Source organism: Marmota flaviventris, chromosome X (assembly GCF_047511675.1).
Source record: "Marmota flaviventris isolate mMarFla1 chromosome X, mMarFla1.hap1, whole genome shotgun sequence".
Lineage (NCBI taxonomy): Eukaryota > Metazoa > Chordata > Mammalia > Rodentia > Sciuridae > Marmota > Marmota flaviventris.
The window spans coordinates 93674412-93699717 of record NC_092518.1 but is presented as its reverse complement, the minus strand read 5'-3'; the positions used below and the strand labels follow the sequence as shown (position 1 = coordinate 93699717).

The 25306-nt window shown below is 35.4% G+C and overlaps 1 protein-coding gene across 1 annotated transcript in view; it reads left to right on the top strand.

The window, feature by feature from the left end:
* Gucy2f (guanylate cyclase 2F, retinal) overlaps positions 1 to 25306 on the top strand; it is a 98822-nt gene that overhangs the window by 31074 nt on the left and 42442 nt on the right. Inside the window, 3 exon segments of the mRNA XM_027934292.2 lie at positions 1363 to 1452; positions 6700 to 6838; positions 13161 to 13243. Of these exon segments, the coding sequence (XP_027790093.2) occupies positions 1363 to 1452; positions 6700 to 6838; positions 13161 to 13243 (312 nt within the window).

Below are 25306 nucleotides of genomic sequence, written 5' to 3'. Positions count from 1 at the left end.
AGTCCAATTCACTTTCTATGAGAGTGTATTCTGTAGCGTGATTATTTTTACAGGTGTGCCCGCTTTGAGACAATTCATTATGCATATGAAACAGAAAAGTTAGAGAGTGATGTTTTACTTTGCCAAAAGATTCATGTGCTCTACCCAAGAATTCACTACAGGGCTCTTTTAATTTTCTCCACAGGACAGCAGCTCCCACAGTGATAAGGAACATATTTGTTGGCAGACAATTAGAAACACATTAATTGTTTGTTTACAAACCAGTGAAGTCACTGAGAAAAACCAAAACCCGACTAGGTTGCCAGTACTTAAAGCTACAGTGACATCACAGACTTTTTAGAGCAACTTGACCAAACGTTCTGATTCAGTGGTTGTTTTCCCCACTCTGGCTCTTGGCTTTAATAAATTGCACAGAGTGACCATTATGGGGTTATGGAAAAAATGAAGCCAAAATGAGGCTGTCAGAGTCCCCAGCACAAAACAGAACAAAACAACCACACCAAGTAATCCAGTGTTCCCTCCAGGTCCTGGTCAGACCTACCTGACTGTGTGGATAGACATCATAAACTCTATGTGTCTGGTAATTGATTTGTAGAAAATAATTACATTCACTGCAAATTAATGGGTATGTTTGGAGAGAATCATGTTTAAATTGTGTCTATGTAATGCTCAGACAAGAGACCAATTCAGTAAGAGGGGGGAAAAAAAAACTCCAGTCAGCCTACTTGTTTGGAATCATGTAGACAAAGCAAACAAATGATTGAATTTTTCTACTTTTCAACCTGTTGCTTTGGCAACGCATTGATGCAACTTTGCAAGACAAGTGGTCTTATGGGCAGAATTCTGGGCCCACAGCCAGGGACCAAGGATTCAAGTTCCAGCTTTGCCTAAGGCTAGGGGATCTCACACAATTTGCTTAATTTTGTTTTGTTTCCTTAATGTGTTTTTATGTATAAAATGGAGATTAATGATTCTTGGCCCTGATATTATTAAGATAAATACAATGAGAAAGTGTGTCAAGGTTTTTAAAAAGTATTCAGTGGTGTTGTTTTGAATGCGCCCTTGATGTGGGTCACCATTTTATTAGTTTGAGATACAATCCCTAAGTAGTCCCCTCACCCTTCTCTTTTGATGCCTCTTCAAGAGCATTTTAATTTTTCTGTTTTGGTCTTTGTTACTCTGTGAGTTGTGAGGGCTGGGGTTATTGCCTCCCTTTGCTAGGGGTATTATGGTAAAGATCCATGTGTGGTTTTCTTTCCAATTATCTTGTACAACATTTAACTGGCATCTTAGGGCAAATCAACCCTGGCATTGCAAAAACATCCATTCCCCTGTGACCCTCTGATTTCATGTTTGTTTTAGGCATCATATCAATAAAATTCAGTTGATTAAAGGACCCAGCAGAATACTACTGACTCTGGAGGATGTAACATTTATTAATCCCCACTTTGAGCACTTGACATATGCCTAGTATGGCTTGTGATGTTCTTTAAGAATAAAATACACACTGGATTTAGAAGACTTCTTATACAAATGTGAAATATCTCATTAAATTAAAATGATTAGATATCAAAATAATATTTTAAATATATTGGGTTAAAGTACATTGTTAAAATTAAGTTCACCTGCTTCTTCTTATATTTTTTAATGTGATTGATAAAATACACAAACTTACGAATGTGGCATGGAATACTATGCAGCCACAAAAAGAATTAAATTCTATCATGTGCAGCAAAATGAACAGAACTAGAGGACATTATGTTAAGTGAAATAAACCGGGCACAGCAAGGCAAATACTGCATGATCTCACTCATATGTGGAAGGTGAAAAAAGTTTATTTAATAGAAGTAGTGAGTAGAAGAGTGATCACTAGAAGCTAGGAAGGGTAGGGGGGAAGAGGAATAGATAGGAGGAATAAGTTCAAGCATTCTACAGCATAGTGGGGTGGCTATAATTTACAACAACTTATTATTATATATTTTATAAAGAATCAAAAGAAAGGAGTTTGAAGTTTCCCAATATAAGGAAATGGTAGATGTTTAAGGATATGGAAATACTAATTACCTTAGTTTTGTCATTTCACATTGTATACACACATCAAATGATCACACTGTGCTACATAGATGTATATAATCAATGTCCATTAAAATTACTATTGTCCCTCATATTACATTTCAATTGGACAGTGCTGAAAGAACAGTGTGGTGGAAATAAATGCACTGCACTTTGGTCAATAGATTAGCTTTGACTTCATATAGAAATTTTTTTGTATCTTTGGATTCAACATTTGAATTTTAGTTCCTCAAGAGCAGTGGTATTTTAAAATGATAGCCTATAGCACCTGACATGGTGCTTATAATGTAGCAGGCACTTGTAAAAGTTTGGTGAATGAATCAACTAGTAAAAAAAAAAAAGGACTGAATTTCACCAAGATTTCTAGTTGTGATTATGTTGTAATAGGTGATCTTTATTAAGGGTCTGCTACTATGTCCTAGCCCTGGGCTAGGCTTTATGAGAGATAACATGTAATCCTTGCCTTCAAGGGAATTATACTTAAGTTAGAGAGACAAATCATAGTACAGAAGAAAGTTAATAGGCCCCATATTGCAAAAAAGAAATCCAAAAAGGCAGAAGGACTCAGAGGGAGGCAAACCAGTGAAGGGAGGCTTTTCAGAAGCCCAAAACCAAGGCTAAGTAGTGAAGAAAGAAGGATAGAATTTGTCCAGGTAACAGATTACGAACTGGTTTTTACTTTTGTTTGACCCTCATGATTATTTTAAAAAAGCATCCAGAATTTTAAAATTACACATAAAAAATCTGTATCTCTGGGTTTTCTTTAAAACTTGGGTTGTAAATATCGGTGCTCTATTGAACAAGGGTGATGATAAATAACAATATTGAAGCATATAATCCAAAATAGGTATAAAAGTGGATTTTGAATGTTCTCATTAGAAAGAAATGATCAATGTTTGAGATACGTTAAGTATTCTGAGTTGATCATTAGACAATGTATAACTGTACCAAGACATCACACTGTACCCCATAAAGATATACAATTATTGTCTGTCAATAATTTTTTTAAAGTTGAAAGATCTGTCAACCTTGTGTCTCATGACAACTGCCTGAAATGTGGTAGTAGTTGATAGTTTTAAAAAATCAGTCAATATTTTCTATACAAAATCTACTTTCACTGATTTTTTTAAAATCTTCCTGGCTTCTATAGGCATCTTAGGAAGAGAAAACAAAAGCTTAGAGAAAAAATATGTGGGGAGGGGTTTTGCTGAAGATTGCTAGTGTGTCTCTTTATGACAGTCTATGTGGCTGCAGTAGTCTTTATAAATTCTAGTATGGTGGTAGCAGGATGTAGGGAGAGGGTATGAACACATCAAATTGTCTCCATGTGCCATTTACTATTCCTACGGCACAGTACCATATTTCAGAATTAATTTATCTCAGTTACCAAACTGGTCATTCACTTAAATGTGACACTGAAAGGTATATTTAATCAGTTGTGTGTGAGAATGGATTATACAATAGTATCCTGTGAAGTTGGAGTCAAACGAATTGTTTAGCTATTTGATTTAGTTCTCATTTACAACCCTAACTCTTGCTTGTTTAAGTCATCAGATGCTTTTGTAAGGTTGATATTGTGTTCCTTAAAATGTATTGCTGAAAGCCAAAACTATCTCTGTGGCGGAAAGCTACACTTCACCCTTATGCCATAAAATCTCATTGATATTAGGCTCCCTTTCTAAACCCGCCAGAGGACACTAGGACTCTGAGTGGTGGATGGGTTTGTATGAAATTGTCTTATATGAAATTCCCTATCTCAACTGGTAGAAAGTGTAGATGCTGAAGTACAAGCTTGGAAACAATTGCAATGTATAACTCAGTATGCTAAGAAAAAACTTTCTGATTTCATGGCAAGATATTTTATCTAGAAATGGATGATCAGCAGTATAAGTCATTGTCCAAATGTAGCAAAATATAGTTAAGTTTTGGTCAAAAGAAATAAACCTATTTTTAAAATCCCTACTTCTTTGGGGTTATTCACAACAAAATGATAGTTCACGTCAATTGCCTAGATATTTGACTGTAAGGTGTCAAAACAATAAACACAGCTCAAAAATTTTGGTCTGATTTAGCCTTTTTCCTTGTACAGCCCTTTCAATAGTTTAGTGAAATCTATAAAACCTCCATCTATATCTTCTCTTTTGCACTAACACATAAACTATATTTGGGTGACTAAAGTATACCTGTTCTTGCTAAATTACCATAAATAGCCAAGTAGTGTTACCTTCAGATTAACAGAGTGCCTAGGGTTTTAAAATCTTGCTTATGTTGATAGATCTTTTCTTTTTCACCTATGTATCAACTTTGACATAATGAGAATAAAAAAAAATCATCACCACTTTTCTCTATACAAGTGAGAAAAAAAAATGAATAGCAAGGAGGATTGATAGCCTTACAGGGAATGTTTTTGTTTATTTGCTTGTTTTATTATTTTGGCACAGGTGGGAAAGGATGGCATTACCCTAGAAGAACATAGCTCTTGGCTTCCAGATCCCTTTTGGCATTTGGCTTGTATCAGGGATTCTGATGGGAAAAGATAGGGGAAGCATACATTTTCCTTAATTGCTGTGTAGTCACAAACTTGCAGCTGGCTGAGTCTAATCAGTCAAGAAGCCAAGCCAAGAATTCCATCCAAAAGGAATGTCTGAAAGTGTAAACTCTTGGAGAATATAAAATTAATTCAGTCTAGAAAAATTGGCAGGTTGGGAGAAATCAGGTTAGAAAAGGAAGTTTTTTAGGGGAAAGTGAAGTTGAAGTCCAAATGTATGTGGATTTTGGCAGATTTGATAGCACTTTCTCCTTTGCCCTTCATGAAGAGGTCTATGTCTCCATATACAAATCTAGGTGTTCCTGCTGAGATATGAAAATAAAGAAAGAAAGGGATGTAGATTCCTCCCTGGGCTTGCTCTGTTGGGGAGAGTTCAGGTTAATGCAAGGGTTATGTGAAGAGTCAAGTTTTACATCTTGTAGGGATTGAGTATAGTTTACCATTCATTGTCTTGGAACTTTGAATGTGATGATCTTGTACAGAAGGAGCTTAACTCAAGACTGAGTCAACTAGTGATCTTCAGTTGATCAAAGACCATTAATGGCAGAGTGTTAGAAAGTACTTAAGATTGATTATTATTGGCAAACAAGAGTGATATAGACCATGATGTTGTAGAAAAACACAAGATCAGGAAATATAACACAAAGAATCCTGTTCCAGCCACTATAGCCCTTTCTAGATCTCTATTTTTTTTTCATTTTAAAAATGAGGGTGTTGGAGTTGGAAGTGGGACTGGCATAAACAATAATAAATAGAAATGCTAATTCTGGATTGCTATAATTTTAAGAAAGATGCATTTGAAGATATGGAGAAAATATTGAGAAACCTGTTGATTTATTATGCCTTCGAAATGTAAAATAAGTCTACTGCTTTAGTGAAGATATAGAAGTTCAATTTTAAAGGTTAACACAGATTGTAGATACCATTTTATCTTGTCATTCAACTGTGAAGTTCCCAGCCCTCTTTTACCAGACTTAATTGTAAAAGTTAACAAGTCAAGGAGTGGAGAATCTGGCCTATTTACGACTCAAACCCATAAGTCACGAGTCTACTCACTCTCTACCATTTTACTCCTTTCAGGGATTCCTTCTGTCATTAATCTTAAATACACAAAGAAGGATGCTGTTATGATTTGGATGTGAAGTATCCCCCAAAAGCTCAGGTATGACATAATGCAAGAAGGTTCAGAGGAGAAATGATTGGGTTGAGAGTCTTACCCAATCAGTGAATTAATCCCCTGATAAGGATTAACTGAGTGGTAACTGAAGTAGTAGGGTGTGACTGGAGGTGTAAATTGGGGCTTGGCTTGCCGGTATGTATTTGTATCTGGGGGGTGGAGTTTCTCTCTCTCTTCTATCTGATCATCATGTGAGCCGCTTCCCTCTGCCACACTCTTCCTCCACAATGTTCAGCCTTACCTTGAGCCCCAAGGAATGGAGCCATCCTTCTGTGGACAAAGTCCTCTGAAACTGTGAGCCCTCAAATAAACTTTTCCTCCTCTACAATATTTCTGGTTGGGTCTTTTAGTCACAGTGGCAAAAAAGCTGAGAAACTGATATGATTCAGTATAATGTAAAACAAAGAGGCAGTCCTGAGGGTCATAAGGGTGGGATATTGTTCTAGTTCTGGTATTTTTTATTTTTCAAATGTTAGATTTTTATATAAAAAAAACACTTTTATAACTTAATTATGGACTATATATAATAACTCACTTCAACTTTAATTTGGTTTCAGTTTCTTGTCTATAAAATTAGGGTCCTGGATTAAATTCTGACTGGTATTACTTATTGTCCCTCCTGTCTATGATTCAAATTCTCTCTGGGAGAAAGAAGTGCATGAAAACCATTTTTTTGGGTGATATATGGAGTTTATGCAAGGTGCCAATGATGAACTAAAAAAAGTTTTGAATGTTAGGGAATATTAATCAATCCCATATCTACAGGTTTTAATTCATATGGTTTCTTTCTTATGAATAAAAAAGAAAAGAAAAACAAATAAGCAGAGTATCTATACCATAGCTCAGTGTTCTGTCTTAAAAATCATGAGAATTTTGTTCATAACCTTTCTTTCCTAATGTTTTCACAAAGAGGAAGTCATGCCAGTGTAAGCTTCCAGATCATCTCAGAGGTTCAAAGTGGGAGGTCCCCAGGGCTCTCATTTTCTTTAGGGAGTCTAGTTCCAGGTACCTATGAAGACTCCAAAGTAGCAATTTATGAAGTAGGACACCCAACAGCTATCTCATCTGCTGCCTTCTGGAGTTTTAAAATGGGGTAGTGATTTAGTTGTTAGTCTTTGAGTAAGAATATTGAGGCTTTGGCAATTTGTTTCAAAATTTTTTTTTGCCTGTGTCCACTTACAGACTTGATTGGTTAACACTTTTTTACATATTTTTAGTGCAGATGGACACAATATCTTTATTAATTTATTTTTATGTGGTACTTAGGATTGAACCCAGGGCCTCAAATGTGTGAAGCAAGTGCTCTACCACTGAATTACAGCCCCAGCCCCATTGGTTAACATTTTTGACAATGATTTTCCTCAGCAACTAATCTCCTTACTTATAACTTCATTTACACTTTAACTCTTGCATTTAATGTACATGTGGAAAAAGTACTTGAGACCCTATTTCAATGTTTTGTCTAGACATCGGGGACAACAAGACAATATGCAATAGAATAAATCAAAGACTAATAATAGAATAATAATAGAAGAAATCACTTCCTATGCTAACTCTTCGGGTTGAGTTGTCTAGAGACATATTTGTGCAGAGCAGAGCCTATTCTACTACTTTTCTTCAAATTCTAGTTGATCTTCCTGCACTTCTTATCCTCTGATATTATTAAAACTTTGAAAATATTCATTTATTTCTTTTTCTTAGACTATGCTGCCTCTTTGAGTAATAGGTTACCTTCTGTTGGATAAAATATAAATCCTTTTTTATTTCACTGAAGTTTCTCTCTTTCAAAATTTAAGAGGCTCTTCCCTCTCCCAAGTTCTAAGATACTAGAATTTGGCAATCATAACAAATCATTCATCAGTTGAAGAGATGAACTATTTCTTCTCAGCAGGAGAGAGTTAAGTAGGTGGTAAAGGGAAATGAGACTGTCCTGCTGTCCTTCCTAAGTGAGGCCTTTCCAGTGTGGTTTCCTTGTTTTGTTTGAAGATACTCCCAAGAGCAGCAAACACCCCCAACTTCAACAGTAATTGCAGAGAAAGTCCATAACAAGAAATGATGATTTTTCAGTTGTCATCTACATTGGATTCTTCAAGAGAATGTTCTCCATAATTCACAGGGCCTTGCTAGGGTTGGGATGTGTTACCTCTAAAATTTAAATGTTGAAATTTAATGGCTAAATGAGATGGTATTAATAGATGGGTTTTTCAAAAATTGATGAGGCCATGAGGACTCCTCTTTTATGAATGATATTAAAGTTCTTATAAAAGAGACTTTGTGTAGCATTTGGTTAGCTTTTCTTGCTACCTTCTGCCATGTGAGGACACCATGTTTCTCCACTTTAGAGGATGCAGTAATGAGATGCCGTCTTGGAAGTGAAGAAAAAGTCCTCACTAGATAATCAAACATGCCATAATTTTATTTTGGACATTCCAGCCTCCAGGAATGTGAGGAATAAATTTCTGTTCTTTATATATTATCCAGTCTCCCAAATGGACTAAGACAGGCCCACAACACCAAAATGACATGGAATATGCTTTTTCAATATACCTGAGAGCTTTGGCTTAAATTCATAGCAGGAAGCCTCTGGATCCTAACAGGGAGTTAATTTAATCAAAGAGGACATTTGCCTTAAATGTAAACTTGAATTATTGGAATTGGCAGCTCTACTCTATCAAAGACTATATATAATGTAAGCTTTTGAATGTCAAATGGAATGGGTTGGTGGCTTTATAAATGTATTGACACTTCTATGATTCTGAAGTCAATCTCAATAACTTTGGTTTTTAATCTGCAAAATGAGGGGTTAAACTGAGTTCTTAATTCTGACTACTCATTACAATGTCCTTGGGTAACTTAAAAAATATTTATGCCTCGGTTCCCACTCCTAGCAATTCTGATTCATTTGGTATGGAGAAGGGCCCAAGAATTGTTATGTTTTTAAAGTTCTTGATATGTGCAGCTAGGCTTGATAATTGCTGGATTAGAAGACCTCTAAGGCCTCTTCTGGCATGGATATGCTATGATTCTCTGGAAAATTTTATGTGTTCAATTGTGGTATGTTTTATTTGTTGGGGTTGGAAGGTTACAATGTAGAATTGAGAAGGGAAAAATAAACTTTTGTATATAACCAACATTTAAGAATCTGTCAGATATTTCCTTGTTTTGGAAGGAGGCAAAGAGCTGAGTTATTTCCTGGAATGACTGTTGGTCAGTCAGATCATGAGTGTGTGGGGGGTTATCTTTACAAAGGAGAGTTGGTGAAAATAACATCACATAGTGAAATCAAGATTAGGGTGAAGGCAGGGTGTGAAGGAAAACAGCTGAGACTAGAAAACTGCCTGCTAGGGCTAAAGAAGTCTCTAGGAGGGAGCATAGGTCAAATGAATCAACAGATCAAACAAAGAAGTCCAGTGTGTCTTCTGAAATTTTCCCTCATTAGGAGTGCTTCAAATAAGACAAATCATTTAGTTCTGCTTTAAAACATCAAATTTCCATAAGAATTTTTATTGGAAGTTCTGAAATTTCCAGATAATGTACCAGTTAATGTTAGGAGTAGCAGATGTGTAATAATAAAGGACAGGCTTCTCTAGGATGTACCATGACATGATACTATACTGACATAAATTCACAATTTCCTGGTATATACAGATGCAGAACTTTCAGAATTACACAGTAGCCTTGACCTTTATTTCACAGATACTGTTTGAAACGTGGAAAGGAAAGCCAGATGATATGACTTCTGGGCAGAAGAAGTTGTGAATAACAGAGGTGGTGGGGACATGTTATGATCTGCTCTAATGGCCATAGACCGGAGAGTGTCAGGTGAGGGGAGAAGGAATATAATCCTGACACTCAGGAAGAGCCCACTGAATTTATCTTCTCTCTTCTTTTTCTTTTTTTTTTAAATTTTTTATTGTTGGTTGTTCAAAACATTACAAATTTCTTGATATATCATATTTCACACTTTGATTCAAGTGGGTTATGAACTCCCATTTTTACCCCATATACAGATTGCAGAATTACATCAGTTAAACATCCATTGATTTACATATTGCCATACTAGTGTCTGTTGTGTTCTGCTGCCTTTCCTATCTCTCTTCGTTTTCTGACTCTTTCTGCCTCTTTACTTTTCAGCTTCTCCCTACATTTTTCTGTTTCACCTTACTTTCTTCCCATTCATCTCTCTTACCCAGAGCCTTTTTCTGTCTCCTTACTTTCTGCCTTTTAGATCTGTCTCTACCCCTCTCCCTTCCACCAATCATTTTCTCTTTCTCCTCACAGAGTCTTAGATCATCAAAGCTCAAAAGGACCTAAGAAATCACTGAATAAGTCCAGCTCTATAGGTGGGGAAACTGAAGCTCAGGTTGATTAAGTGGCTGTGCTAAGGCCACCCTTGAGTTTGAAGCAGAGCCAGGTCTAGGACCTTGTTCTCTGTTTCTTAGTTAATACGCCATGGCCTTAGTGAAAAACTGATGGACTTTAAATTACTTCTAAAAACTTTAGTGAATAGAGTTTCATGTTTATTGCTCTTAATTAAAAAGTGAGTGATGAGTGAAGTATTTTATCATTCTCTCTTTTAAAAGAACAAAACAAAACAAATAGTGCATGTATGGTGAAGATAAAACCTGCCCATTTACTCCCTTTTCCTCATTATTCATGAAGTAGGATGCACACAGACTCAGTAAAAATTGGCTTTATAAAGTTTGTGAGACTTATTGAAATCTTAAATACACACAATTCCTCCAAGCAAAAGGAAGCCCCATAAGGGGAAAGAGCAACAAAGTGAAAGATAGAAGACCTTGGTTCAGTTCTGAATATGTTATTGCCTAGTATTTTGAACTTAGACATATTAGTCTCTTCAGCCTTCAGTTTCTTTATCAACTATGAAGAAATTGGGTTAGGGATACCTAAGACCATTTCCAGCTCTCAAATTTAGTGATTTGGCAGGGAAATGCTATGCTTAGTTACTTGTGGTAGTTAACAATCTGGATAGAATTACAACTTATATCTGCAGTAGGGTTGATGCCAGGGGAAAGGTATCAGGTGCCAGCTATAAGGCAGAATCAGGGCTGCCAGTACTGCTGTTCAGGTTGTGCACTGCATAATGGGCACCACATCTAAGAGCATTCTATTTCCAGTGACAGTATACACTAACTTATATGAGAGTGCTGTAGGAGTAGTCACAGAGATTCTGGCTTCCTAGCTTAGTCCTGGAATGGGGTGAGGTGCAGAGCCTTCTGATATCCAAGTCTATACCAGTGCACCCAAGTATGAATATACACAGTAACTGATAAAAACATGTGTACTTAAATATACACTATTTTTGTACTTGCATAATTAATTGTTTGTAGTTGAGAGAAAATGCACATAAAGGTTCCATATTAGTTAATAGTGACAATAGGTTGAGTGACATAAATGTGAATGTACTGAGGTTTTTGGTCTACCAGTTATATCCCATACATTGACTGATTTTATAAAAATCCCAGTTAGAGGTTTATTTTTTCAGCTTAATGTTTAACCTTTGATCCCACTATAGCGTAAAGTCCTCTGAAGGGTAAAATTTCGAGTTTATGTCAGGCCCTCCTGACTCCTGTGAGTGAATTTTTGATCTCCGGTTGAAAGAGATGATGATGAGAAAAGCTTAGAGGTAAATGGGGAGGTGAAGTGAGTACAACAGAGAATGAGGTTCAAAAAAGGCTAGGATGGTAAATCACAAACTTTATTGTGTATCAGAATTACATGGAGGGCTTGAGAAAACACAGATTGCTAGACTCCCCCCCCCCCAATTTCTGATTCCAAAAATGGTGGGTAGAACTTAATTATTGACCTTTCTTACCAGTTCCCAGGTGATGCTGATGGAGCTGATCCAAGGTCACATTTGGAGAATTGCTTGATCAAATGTTTTGACTATTCTGCTACAGGTAGGCACTGATCCTGGACTACCATTCTAAACTCTATGAGCAGTAAGTTTGGCTGGTGTAGTTTTCTCCAGCTGCTCAAGGTCTATTGGAGCCATTCCCTTAGTTAAAGGGCTTTGAGCTCCTTGGCTAAAAGATGCTTTCTAACACAAAGTGCAGGCGAGTACTCAGATGCCTGCAGCTCCCATTAGCCTTTGCCTCTGGCAGGTTTCCAGATGCACTGCTACAGCTGGATATATTCCTTAATAAGAGAGTGGTTACACTCTTTTATTCTCAAGATTTGATTGCACAGAGCTCACTGCTTTATTATCTCTACTTGATAACAAGTTGGTGCAGCCAGAAATGGAATCTCCAGGCTATAGGTAATAGATGTGAAAGCACTTGGAAGTTTAAAGAGCATTGTGCAAATGTAAGACATTATTATTATAGAGAAACGGAAATCTCTATTTGTATTGCTTTTTTAAAAAATTCGGGTTGGACAGAACTAAATAGGGTTTGATGACTGAAGCATCCTTGAGACTATGCATGGAAAGAAAATTAGCTATCAAACACTGGTGTTACTGCCTTAGAAATAGCAGTTTGTACATTAAGAGTCAAGAATAAATGTACAATCACAAGAATGGGATCCTAATTAGAATAAGTTATACTCCATGTAGGTATAATATGCCAAAATACACTCTACTGTCATGTGTATCTAAAAAGAACAAACAGTAATAAATGCCAATACTTGGCTATGATCATTACACATCATGTACATCATCACACTATACTCCATAGATATGTAAAATTTAAAAAGCAAAATAATTTTGAATGAAAAAGCAAAAATATACTTTCAAAAGAGTCCACATTGCATATATTACTATGATAATACATTTGTGCCTTGAAATAAAAAAATGTTTAGTCTACATTTAAACCAATCAGTTTGTGATTAAAGCATATGAGCCCCTTAAAATGGCCTATCCCACAAGAGAAAAATAGATCAAGGTAAATGCAGGAATCATTTGCTGCATTATATCTCCTGCCCTATGTCTCCCACTACAGATGCCTCAAGGCAGTGGGAATTGCAACCACTGACCATCACTATTAATCGCAGAAAACCTGGTGCTACATCACTTAGCTGTGAGTAAGTGAAATAACCTAGCATTTTCCAGTTACGTGAGGTATTGCATAGAGTGGTATCATTCCTTTTCTGGGATCTGCATACCTGCATTTGTTCCCTTGTCTTGAGTTAGCTTGCATTTTTAACTTTTAATTTCTCTTCACAATCTCAATCTAGCTCAGAATACATAATTTCCATGGGGTGGAGGGTGAGAAAGGAGAAAAATGTGTTTGTATTAATAGTATTACTGTAAACCATTCTTGGGAAGGGACATTACTCTAAAGCTGCTGGCAATTATCATCACTACTCTCTACCTTTTTTATTTCTAGGGTGACTAGATGCGAGGCTGAAAAGTTCCCTCTTGGAGATTTTGGAGACTTTAAGTCCATTAAATCAAATGCAAGTGATGTATTTGAAAAGATATGAGAAACCCTCATTTATATCCTACAATCAGTCCTGTCTCCAAAGTAACTTACACCAGCTGTTTAGGAACATTCTTTAAGAAATCCATGCAGGGAAACTAGGGGTATTACTGGCTTGGTGTGATCATGAGATGCAATGGCAAAATTATAGGCTCTGGAATCAAAGAAACATGAAAGAATCAAATTCCAGCTCTACTGTGTAAGAGCTATATATTAACTTGGGCAAGTCACCTAAAGCCCCTGAGCCTTAATTTCCTTATTTGTAAAAAAAGCATATTAATGCTTACTTCCTACTTCCTAGGTTCAGATGAGTATGAAACTTCTTGCACATTTTCTGGCACATAGCTTCTTTGTAAAATAATATATTTTATGATTATTATCAATTAAATATACCATAATTCAGAACTGGAAAAATTAACTGCTAATTTCGTCTTAGAAATAGCTATTTCCCTAATTCCACTTTTTACGTTCAAAGAGCCCTTGGTTAATTTACTTAAGAAAGCAACCTGTAGATAAGACAAGGATGATCCCTTCTAAATAATTTAAAATCTTGACTGCCCCTTAAATTTTGAGTCCATGAGGCACCTGCTATATCTAGAGCACTGTACATGTGAGAAAACAAAGGAAACAGAAGATAGGTGACTCATGGAGGACAGGGTGTACCCTAGGGATTAGGATGAGATCTTGTGATTTGGTATTTCACTTACATGTGATTTTGGTGCCTGGAGCTGAAGGGGAAATAATGAGACATAGGCCCTGAAGAGAGACCAAAGTTAGCTAAAATATGCAATTTTATAGTGGTTTGATGACTCAGGATGTCCAACAGAAAGCTATATACAAAATATGGAACCAAAATGGGGCCAAATCTGAGAAAGCTGTAGGCAGTAGATTTCAAACCAGGTTTGAGCATAAGATTGGTTCAGTTTGGTCATCTTAACTCCCTCATATTTCAGTTGATATTGTTGTCCATATTTTAATTCATTTTTAAAAAATATTTTCCAAATTTGGATTTTTATTTTAGATGTGTTAAATTGACTTAACTTTGTCCATTATATATTTTAATAGGCACTTGATATTGAATACAAGTTTGGAGATCATGAGTTGAGGCATGAATTTTAGAATGATCATGTTTCCTAGCAACTGAAAAAATACAAACAAAAACATTATATTTTTCACTCATGAGTTTGGCAAATCTTTTAAAATTAATAATGTCCAGTGTGAATACAGGTATGGGATAAAGAGTGTGCATATGCATTTTGCAAGACTAAGAATTGGTAAAGCCTATTTGGAGGGAAAATTGATAATTTTAATCAAAATTAAAGGTGCATTTGTGGGCTGGGGCTGTCAATCCACTGATTGGCAGAGCACTTGCCTAGCACATTTGGGGCACTGGGTTTGATCCTTAGTATGCATAAAAATAAATAGATAGATAAGGCATACTGTCCATCTACAACAACAATTTTTTAAAAAGTACATTTGTACATTTGTACTGTAACACAACATTTGCACTTCTAGAACTCTATTCTCTAGTTATACTCTTGCTTGTATGCAAATATAGGTGTATACTTTAGTATACTAAATTTACTTCTTTTGGATAAATACCAAGGAGTGAGTTAGCTGGGTCATATGGCGGTTCCATTACTAGTCTTTTGAAGACCCTCCACACTACATTCCAGAGCAGTTGTACTAATTTGCATTCCCACCAACAATGTATGATTATACCTTTTCCACACATCCTCACTAGAATATATTATTATTTGTATACTTGTTAATTGCCATTCTGACTGGAGGGAGATGAAATTTCCATGTAGTTTTTTTTCATTATTTAGAGAATACTTTGTTAGTTTCTGTAATCAAACCCATATAATATGATAAGACCTTACATATTTGATACAGTGCATTACCCCTGTACGAATGGAAAAAATAAGTTTAACATTTTTAGATCAATATGACTGTTAAATTCTGTACAATACCAACTCAACACGGTAAACTGGGATACTTTTTCCAAAGTTGACAGCACAGCTAAAGTTTCCAAAAATTCAAAATTATATATGTGTGTGTGTGTGTGTGTGTATAAACCAATAATAGCAGTATGTTGTGCATCAATAGTAGCAACAGCTTCTCCAGGTTCTGCTGTCATCTGAACAAAATTAAAGGGGGAGGGGGGTGTAAAAAACAAAACCAAAACAAAATCCATGTAGTTTTGATCTGCATTTCCCTGATTGCTAGAGATGTTCAATATTTGATGGCCATTTGTGTTTCTTCTTTTGAGAACTGTCTGTTTAGTTCCTTTGCCTACTTATTGATTGGGTTATTTGTGGGTTTTTTTTAACCTTAAGTTTTTTGAATTCTTTATATATTCAGGATATTAATTCCTTGTCAGAGGAGCAGCTGGCAAAGATTCTCCCCCATTCTGTAGGCTTTCTCTTTAAGTCTCTTAATCATTTCCTTTGCTGTACAGAAGCTTTTTAATTTGATGGCATCCCACTTATTGATTCTTGGTTTTATGTCTTGATCTTTAGGGATCTTGTTGAGGAAATCAATGCCTGCACCTATACGATGGAGTGTTGATCTTATGTTTTCTTCTAGCAGTTGAAAGTTCGTTTCTTATCTAATACACATTTTGATTTGACTTTTGTGCAGGGTGAGGGATAGGTATCCAATTTCATTTGTCTACATATGGATACAGTTTTCCCAGCACCATTTGCTCCAAATATATATTTGCTTCAACATATATTTTTGGCACTTTTGTCAGGTATCAAAGGGTTGTAAATACGTGGGCTTGTCTTTGTGTCTTCCATTCTATTCCATTGGTCTGCATGTCTACTTTGTTGCCAATGTCATACTTCTTAATTAAAATGGCCCTTAATACTGTCTGATAAGTACATTATACTTCACTGAATAATTTACTTTCTGTAACCCATACTCCAAAGCTGTTTCTTTCTTCTTAAACCTCCAATGTTCTTCTCTTTTCTCTATTTTTTTTTACTATTGTCCTGAGTCTAAGCAACTATCTTCTTCCAGCTACCACAACCATTACATTTTCTTTTAATAGACTTTATTCCTTAGTTTTAAGTTCACAGCAAAATTAAGTAGAAAATACCGAGAGTCCATACATATCTCCTGTCCCCACATATTCAGTTTCCCCCATTATCAACAGAGTGGTATGTTTGTCCATAGTTTACAACAAGATTCACTTTTGGTGATGTATGTTCTGTGGATTTTGACAAAGATATAATGATATGTATTCACCATTATAGCACCATATAAACTAGTTTTACTGCCTTAAAAATTCTCTGTGCTCTATTCATACCTCTCTCCCCACAACCCCTGGCAACCACTTTTAATTATTATCTCCGCATTCACTTTTATCACTCTCAAACCCCTTCTACACATTGCAGAGTGCTCTTTTCAAAATGGAATTTGATCATGTCATTCCTTTACTTAACTCTCTTCAATAGATTCCAATTGTTCTCTTCTTTGTGTAGAGACTTTGTTACAGATTGAATGCCTTTACTATTAAAAATGGGCTATTCAAAATTTCTCTTTCATCTTATGACTTTAAAGGAATATGTCCATTTCATATAAGTTGTCAAATTTACTGACAAAGTTTTAGAAAATAAGTATCTTTAGGGTCTTCAGCATTATTCAGCCTTTCATTCCTAATACTGACAATTTATGTTTTCTCTTTTGTTTCTTGGTCATTTTTTTTTAGTGGATAGTCAATTTTATTAATCTTTTCTAAAATTCAGCTTTTGACATTGGTGATTTTTCTTTGTTGTATCCCTAATTCCTGTTTGATTGAGTTGTATTCTTATTATTTCCCCCTTTCTACTTTTTTGTGTTTAATTTGTTGCTCTTTTTCTGTTTTTTTTAATCGGAAGCTTTGACACTAAACTTCTTTATTTTATAATATAGTCACCTGTAACTACAAAATTCCCATTAAGGGCTCTTTCAATCATGCTTTTAAAGCTTTTTATTATTTAAAATTAAAAATATACAGAAAAAAAGAGAATAATACAACAATATCTATGTGCCCACACCAACCTTGAACAATTATCAACATTCTATCATTATTATTTCATTTATACCTCTACCCATTCCTAATTCATTTATTATTATTATTACTTTGTTGAAATGCCCATATCATTTCTCTAACATTATGGTAAAGAAGCACAACAATATAATCTAGATTTCTCTCCTGATATAGAATAGAGATTAGAAAACTGTGGCCCATGGTATATTTTACATTATTAAAAAAAAAGAAAGATTTTGTAACAGAAACCACATATGACCTGCAATGCCTAAAATATTAACTGTTTGTACCTTTACAGACAAACATGGCTGACTCCTTATATAAAACAATTTCTTCTTTCCAGAAAAGTACCTTGTATACCTTAGTAAATTTATGCCTCCCCCAACCACAGGCAACTTCTGTTTTTCTGTTTGTTTACCTTAAATAAATTTTGCTTGTTCTAAAATCTCATGTAAGTGGAATCATACAACATAAAGACTATGGTATCCATCCATATAATTGCATGTATATGTTGTTCCTTTTCATTGAGTTGTATTCCACTGAATGAATATAGCACAATTTAGTTATTCACTTTCTCACTGATGGGCATTTGGGCTGATTCCAGGTTTGGCTATTGGAAATAAAGGTGATGTGGATATTTTTATACAAATGGTTTTATGAACACATATTTAAATTTCTTTTGGGTAAGTTACTAGAAGTAGAAATTCTAGGCTAAGGGATAGTATATATTTAACTTTAAAACACCATCAAAATTTTTCCCTCTTTTACTTTCCTGAATGTAAGTTAGGAGAGCTTCCTGTGCTTTAAATTACTGGCAATATTTGATATTGTTGGTCTTTTTCTTTTTTTCAATACTGGGTATTGAACCTAGGACTTCATGCTAGGCAATCACTCTACAATTGAACTGTATTCTCAGCCTGTCTTTATTTTTTTTAACATTTTTTTCATTTATTTTAACATTTTTTTATTAGTTGCTCATGATAATACTATGATCTTGACACATCATACATTTGAATCAAATGGGGTATAATTTCTCACTTTTCCAAGTGTACAGGTTGCAGAATCACACTGGTTATACAGCCACGTTTATACATACAGCAATACTAGTGTCTATTTTATTCTGCTGCCCTTCCTATGCCCCCTTCCCCTCCCCTCCCCTCCCATCACCTCTCTCTACCCAATCAAATGTGACACATTTTTTCCCTCATATCATCATACATGTATTTTGTATAACGATGAGGGTCTCCTTTCATCTTCCGTGCAATTCCCCTTCTCCCTCCCATTCCCTCCCACCTCTCTTCCCTATTTAGTGGTAATCTTCTTCTCATGCTCTGCCTCCCTACCCTATTTAGAGTCACCCCACTTATACCAGAGACTCTGCGTCTAATAGAAGAAAAAGTAGGCCCTAATCTTCATCATGTTGGATTAGGCCCCAACTTCCTTAATAAGACTCCTATAGCACAAGAATTAAAACCAAGAATCAAACTAAAAAAGTTTCTTCTCAGCAAAAGAAACAATCTGTGAGGTGAACAGAGAGCCTACATCATGGGAGCAAATTTTTACCCCTATACATCAGATAGAGCACTAATCTCTAGGGTATATAAAGAACTCAAAAAGCCAAGCACCAATAAATAAATAAATAAATAACCCAGTCAATGAATGGGCAAGGGAGCTGTTTGCGATTTTGTGACTAGTTTATTTCACATAGAATGATGTCACATTGTCTTTTTTAAATTTGTTCTAATTAGTTATACATGACAGTAGAATATCATTTTGACACATTATACATAAATGAGTATAACTTCTCTTTTTTCTTTTGGTAGGTGATGTAGAATCACACTGGTCATGTAATCATATATGCATATAGGGTAATAAAATGTCTTTATTGATATAATTACATGAAATAAAATTTACACATCTTAGGCATTCCACTCAGTGAATTTTGATAATTGCATAGATCTGCATAATATATATTATGTCCATTACCCTAAAACTTTCCTTCCCCCACTTTTCAGTGATTCTTCCATTCCAGAGGCAACCACAGTTCTCATTTATATCACCATAAATTAATATATTTTTGTTTGTTTGATACAGGGGATTGAACTCAGGGGGACTTGAACACTGAGCCAAACCCCCATCCCTATTTTGTATTTTATCTAAAGGCAGGATCTCACTGAGTTGCTTAGCACCTTGCTTTTCCTGAGGCTGGCTTTGAATTCATGATCCTTCTGTAGGAGTGTGCCATCATGCCCGGCTATATTTTTTTTCCATTCTTGGATTTCATATAGATAGAATGAGTCAGTATTTTTGTGCCTCGTTTATTTCTCTCAACAGAGGTGCATTTTAAAATTAATCCATGATTTTTCATGTATCAGTAATACATTTTAAAATTGTCTACTGGCACTTTATTTTATGAATATTTTGCAATTTATTTACCATTTCCTTTTGATGAACATTTGTTTTAAGTTTTTCAGCATTAGGAATAATGCCAACATAAATATTTTTAATGTAGTAAGAAAACATAAACTTAACCATTATAGTTGTACAGTTCATTAGTGTTAAATGTATTATTATTATTATGAAATAGAGCTCTAAATCTTTTTATCTTGCAAATCTGAAATGCTATATCCACTAAGCAAAAAAATCACCTTTTCCCCTTCTTCCCAGACTTTGGTAACCAACATTCTGATTTGTTTCTATAAATTTTCTTAATGATGTCTTTTTATCAGTAAAATTTTCAGGTTCAATAAAGACAGGTTGCCAAATTCATCAATTATTTTCTTCCCTCCTTCTTTCTTCATTTCTCTCTCACTCCTTTGTCTCACACTGTCTTTCTTTCTTTTTAGTAGACTGTTCTCCCCAAATTCTTGCCTATTTCAAGAATCTGGATTTAGTTTTATGATCCATTTTGAATTAGTTTTTTTGTATAGACTGAGACAGTGATGAAATTCATTTCTTCCATAGATATTCAATGTTCTAGTAACAATTGTTCAACAAATAGTTTTCTTTTCTCTGTTGAATTAACTTTGAAACTTGGTGAAAAATTTACTGACTATATATGTGGGCAGGTATTTTTGAATTCCCTATTCTGGTTCATTCACTCATCAGTATACCCTAATGCCAATACCACATCTTCATGTATACCATAGATCTAGAGAGTAAGTCCTAAAGTCAAGCAGTGTAAACCCCTCCAACTTGTTCTTTTTTAGTTTTGTTTTGGATATTGAAAGTCTTTTTAAAAATTTTATCAAAGATTTTTTTTTTAGTTTTTAGTTTTTGATGGACCTTTATTTTATTTATTTGTATGTGGTGTGGGAATCAAACTCAGTGCCTCGCATATGCTAGGCAAGCACTCTACCACCGAGCCACAACTCCAGCCCCTGGAGTTCATTTTTAATACTCTGTGCCTTTTTCCAAATTCATTGTCTGGCTGGGGGTGGTGGCACACATCTGTAATCCCAGCACTTTGGGGGAGGCTGAGGCAGGAGGATTGCAAGTTTGAGACCAGTCTCAGCAACTTAGCAAGACCCTTGTCTCAAAATTAAAAAAAAATAATAATAAGGGCTGAGGATGTAGCTCAGTGCTAAAGTACCCTTGGGTTCAGTACCTAAACAAACAAACAAAAATCAATTTCATTACCTGAAGGAAACCTTGCTGCAGGCCCCTGGTCTGTGCTCTCAGATTCTTCACAAGGTGCCCCTCACGGCTCTTCCTTAACACACATTGCATCCAATGCAGAAATCTAGAAGAGCACCAAGAAAAATCTCTCCAATAGTGTGCATGCGTGTCTCTCACATGCATGTGTGTGCACTTGCACAGACACACTCACACACACACATACACACAGAGACTTGTTGCATTGCTTATCTTTCTCACTTATGAATTTTTCCCACACCATGTGCGATTTTTCTATAACAGCATTTCATTTTCTACACAGTATTTCAGACTATTAGATCTGCTGCCATCTATTTAAATTAGCCCTTATTGTAAGATTTATGTTATTTCCAGGTTTTTCTCTATTAACAATAATGTTTTAATGAACACAGACATGATTACTTCTAATTCCATGAAAATAAACATTTCCATAGAGGAAAAGAAATTGCTAATTTACAGAAGCCTGGCATGGGGTGAGGTACCTAAGAGGGTGGAAACAGAAATGGGGAAATGTAAAATTGAAACAGGACCATCCCTTAGGAAAAACAACAGGTATGTATGAGGCTTCTGGCTTTCTTTTTACAGCAGAGGCTTCTGGGCATCCCTTCAAATCCCAGTCCCAGGCCAGGCCTGAATGGTTGAGATGCCATACTTAATGAAACCATGAATTCATTGCACAAATATTGTTTCTTCTTTTTCCCCATCTCTGAGCCACAACCCCAGTCCCATTATCAAAGACTTTTAAAAAAGTCTTTGGGGCTGGGGATGTGGCTCAAGCGGTAGCGTGCTCGCCTGGCATGCGTGCGGCCCGGGTTCGATCCTCAGCACCACATACGAACAAAGATGTTGTGTCCGCCGAACACTAAAAAATAAATATTACAATTCTATCTATCTATCTTAAAAAAAGTCTTTGATAAAATTTATCAATAAATTTTAGAATCAACTTACCCATGACTCCAATAAAGGCTTCTGGATTTTCGATGAGGATTTCAATTAATTAACAAATAAATCTAAGTAAAATAAACATCGGAACAATATTGAATCTTCCAGTCTATTAATGTGGTATATATTTACATTTACTTCAGGTTTCTTCAATTTTTTTCATGAATGTTTTGATGCATGTTACATAGTGTTGATAGAAATGGTGACATCTTTGCCATGTTTAGGCTGAAGAAGAAAATGATCCAGAATTTTACTCTGAGATCTAATGTTACCTGAAGATTTTTTATACATATCATTTTCCTTATATTCCTAATTTTCTATGAATTCATTTTTATGTTAAATAAATTTTGTATTTTTTCAAGACTCTTTTTATTGCTACTTGTTGCAACAATTTCATGGTTTTATGCCTTTTTTCTGTTAATATAGTACATCGCCTTTTTAAAAAAGAAACATAAAAATGTTACTTAAAATCTCTGGGATAAAATTCACTTGTTCATGATATCCTTTTTATTATAATTTTTATATATTGCTGGATAATATTTGCTAACATTTTTTAAGGATTTTTGCATCTATGTTTATGATGAGAACGGTCTATAATTTTCTTTTAATGTTCATCAGTTTTACATATCAGGGTTATATTTGGCTTCATAAAACAGTTTGGGTGTCTTTATTTTCTGAAAGAATTGGTAGAAAATTTGTATTATTAAAATTTTCATAAGCATTTTAGTCAACATTTTAACCACTGGGACCAAAAGAAATGACAACAACAATTAGAGGAGGATAAGTTTGTTTTGGCTCAGAGTTCCAGAGGTCTTCATCCACATACCCCCTCAACTCTATAGCTCTGTGCCAGAAGTGAGGCAGAACATCATGGTGGAAGGGTATGGTGGAGGAAAGCAGCTCAGGACATGACAACAAGGAAGCAGAGAGAGAGCTCTGCTCACCAGGGACAAAAAATAAACCCCAAAGTCATGCCCCTAGTGACCCAATTCCTCCAACCTCCCCATACTGGCCTGTAGTTATCACCAAGTTAATCCACATCAGTGGATTAATGCAATTATTAGGTTAAAGATCTCATAATCCAATCATATTGCCTGTGAATTTTCCTTTGTTGTCTTACACATGAGTTTTTTGGGGGTTTCTCATATCTAAATCATGACAATAAATTTTATCAGTAAAATAATCTGGCCCTAGTATTTTCTTTGTGGGGATGTTTTAAAAAACAAATTCAATTTCTTTGACAAATATAAGGCTATTAGGATTATTATTTTCTATTTTTCCAGGTTTAATAAACTGTGTTGTTCAATAAATTTATGTTGTTTTTATTAGCATTAAGTTGTTTAAAAATTCCTTTTTTCACTAATATTTGTGAGGTCTGTAGTAGTGCCGTCACTTTCATTCATGATATTGATAATTTATATATATATATATTTTTTCGTAACAGTCGTATTAGAGATTTATCAAACGTATTTTTTAAGTAAAAAGTTTTCACTTTATTTCTTTTTTTGCCTGTTTTCTATTTGAATGACTCCTGCTCTTATTGTTATTATTTCTTTCTTTCTACCTATATTCGGTTTAATTTCTTCATCCTTTCCTGTTTTTAGAAACAGAGAATATTATTTTAATCACTCTTTATTTTTAACCTACATATTTCTCTTTAAGCTCTGTTGTAGATGTGTAACATAAATTCTAATGTTGTATTTTATTGTCTTTAGTTTGAAATAATTATGATTCCCATTTTTATTTCATTTTTTTTATTGGTTGTTCAAAACATTACAAAGCTCTTGACATATCATATTTCATGCATTAGATTCAAGTTGGTTATGAACTCCCAATTTTACCCCAAATACAGATTGCAGAATCACATCGGTTACACATCCACATTTTTACATAATTCCCTATTAGTAACTGTTGTATTCTGCTACCTTTCCTATCCTCAACTATCCCCCCTCCCCTCCCCTCCCATCTTCTCTCTCTACCCCATCTACTGTAATTCATTTCTCTCCTTGTTTATTTTCCCATTCCGCTCACATTGTATAACAATGAGGGTCTCCCTCCATTACCATGCAATTTCCCTTTTCTCTCCCTTTCCCTCCCACCTCATGTCTCTGTTTAATGTTAATCTTTTCTTCCTGCTCTTCCTCCCTGGTCTGTTCTTAGTTGCTCTCATTATATCAAAGAAGACTTTTGGTATTTGTTTTTTAGGGATTGGCTAGCTTCACTAAGCATAATCTGCTCTAGTGCCATCCATTTCCCTGCAAATTCCATGATTTTGTCATTTTTTAGTGCTGCGTAATGCTCCATGGTGTATAAATGCCACATTTTTTAATCCATTCATCTATTGAAGGGCATCTGGGTTGGTTCCACAGTCTAGCAATTGTGAATTGTGCTGCTATGAACATCGATGCGGCAGTATCCCTGTAGTACGCTCTTTTAAGGTCTTCAGGGAATAGTTTGAGAAGGGCAATAGCTGGGTCAAATGGTGGTTCCATTCCCAGCTTTCCCAGAAATCTCCATACTGCTTTCCAAATTGGCCACACCAGTTTGCAGTCCCACCAGCAATGTACAAGTGTACCCTTTTCCCCACATCCTCGCTAGCACTTGTTGTTGTTTGAATTCATAATGGCTGCCAATCTTACTGGAGTGAGATGGTATCTTAGGGTGGTTTTGATTTGCATTTCTCTGACTGCTAGAGATGGTGAGCATTTTTTCATGTACTTGTTGATTGATTGTATGTCCTCCTCTGAGAAGTGTCTGTTCAGGTCCTTGGCCCATTTGTTGATTGGGTTATTTGTTATCTTATTGTCTAATTTTTTGAGTTTTTTGTATACTCTGGATATTAGGGCTCTATCTGAAGTGTGAGGAGTAAAAATTTGTTCCCATGATGTAGGCTCCCTATTTACCTCTCTTATTGTTTCTCTTGCTGAGAAAAAACTTTTCAGTTTAAGTAAGTCCCATTTGTTGATTCTTGTTATTAACTCTTGTGCTATGGGTGTCCTATTAAGGAATTTGGAGCCCGACCCCACAATATGTAGATCAGAGCCAACTTTTTCTTCTATCAGACGCAGAGTCTCTGATTTGATATCTAGCTCCTTGATCCACTTTGAGTTAACTTTTGTGCATGGCGAGAGGAGGGGATTCAGTTTCATTTTGTTGCATATGAATTTCCAGTTTTCCCAGCACCATTTGTTGAAGATTCTATCCTTCCTCCATTGCATGCTTTTAGCTCCTTTATCAAATATAAGATAGTTGTAGCTTTGTGGATTAGTCTCTGTGTCCTCTATTCTGTACCATTGGTCCACCCGCCTGTTTTGGTACCAGTACCATGCTGTTTTTGTTACTATTGCTCTGTAATATAGTTTGAAATCTGGTATCACTATACCGCCTGATTCACACTTCCTGCTTAGAATTGCTTTTGCTATTCTGGGTCTTTTATT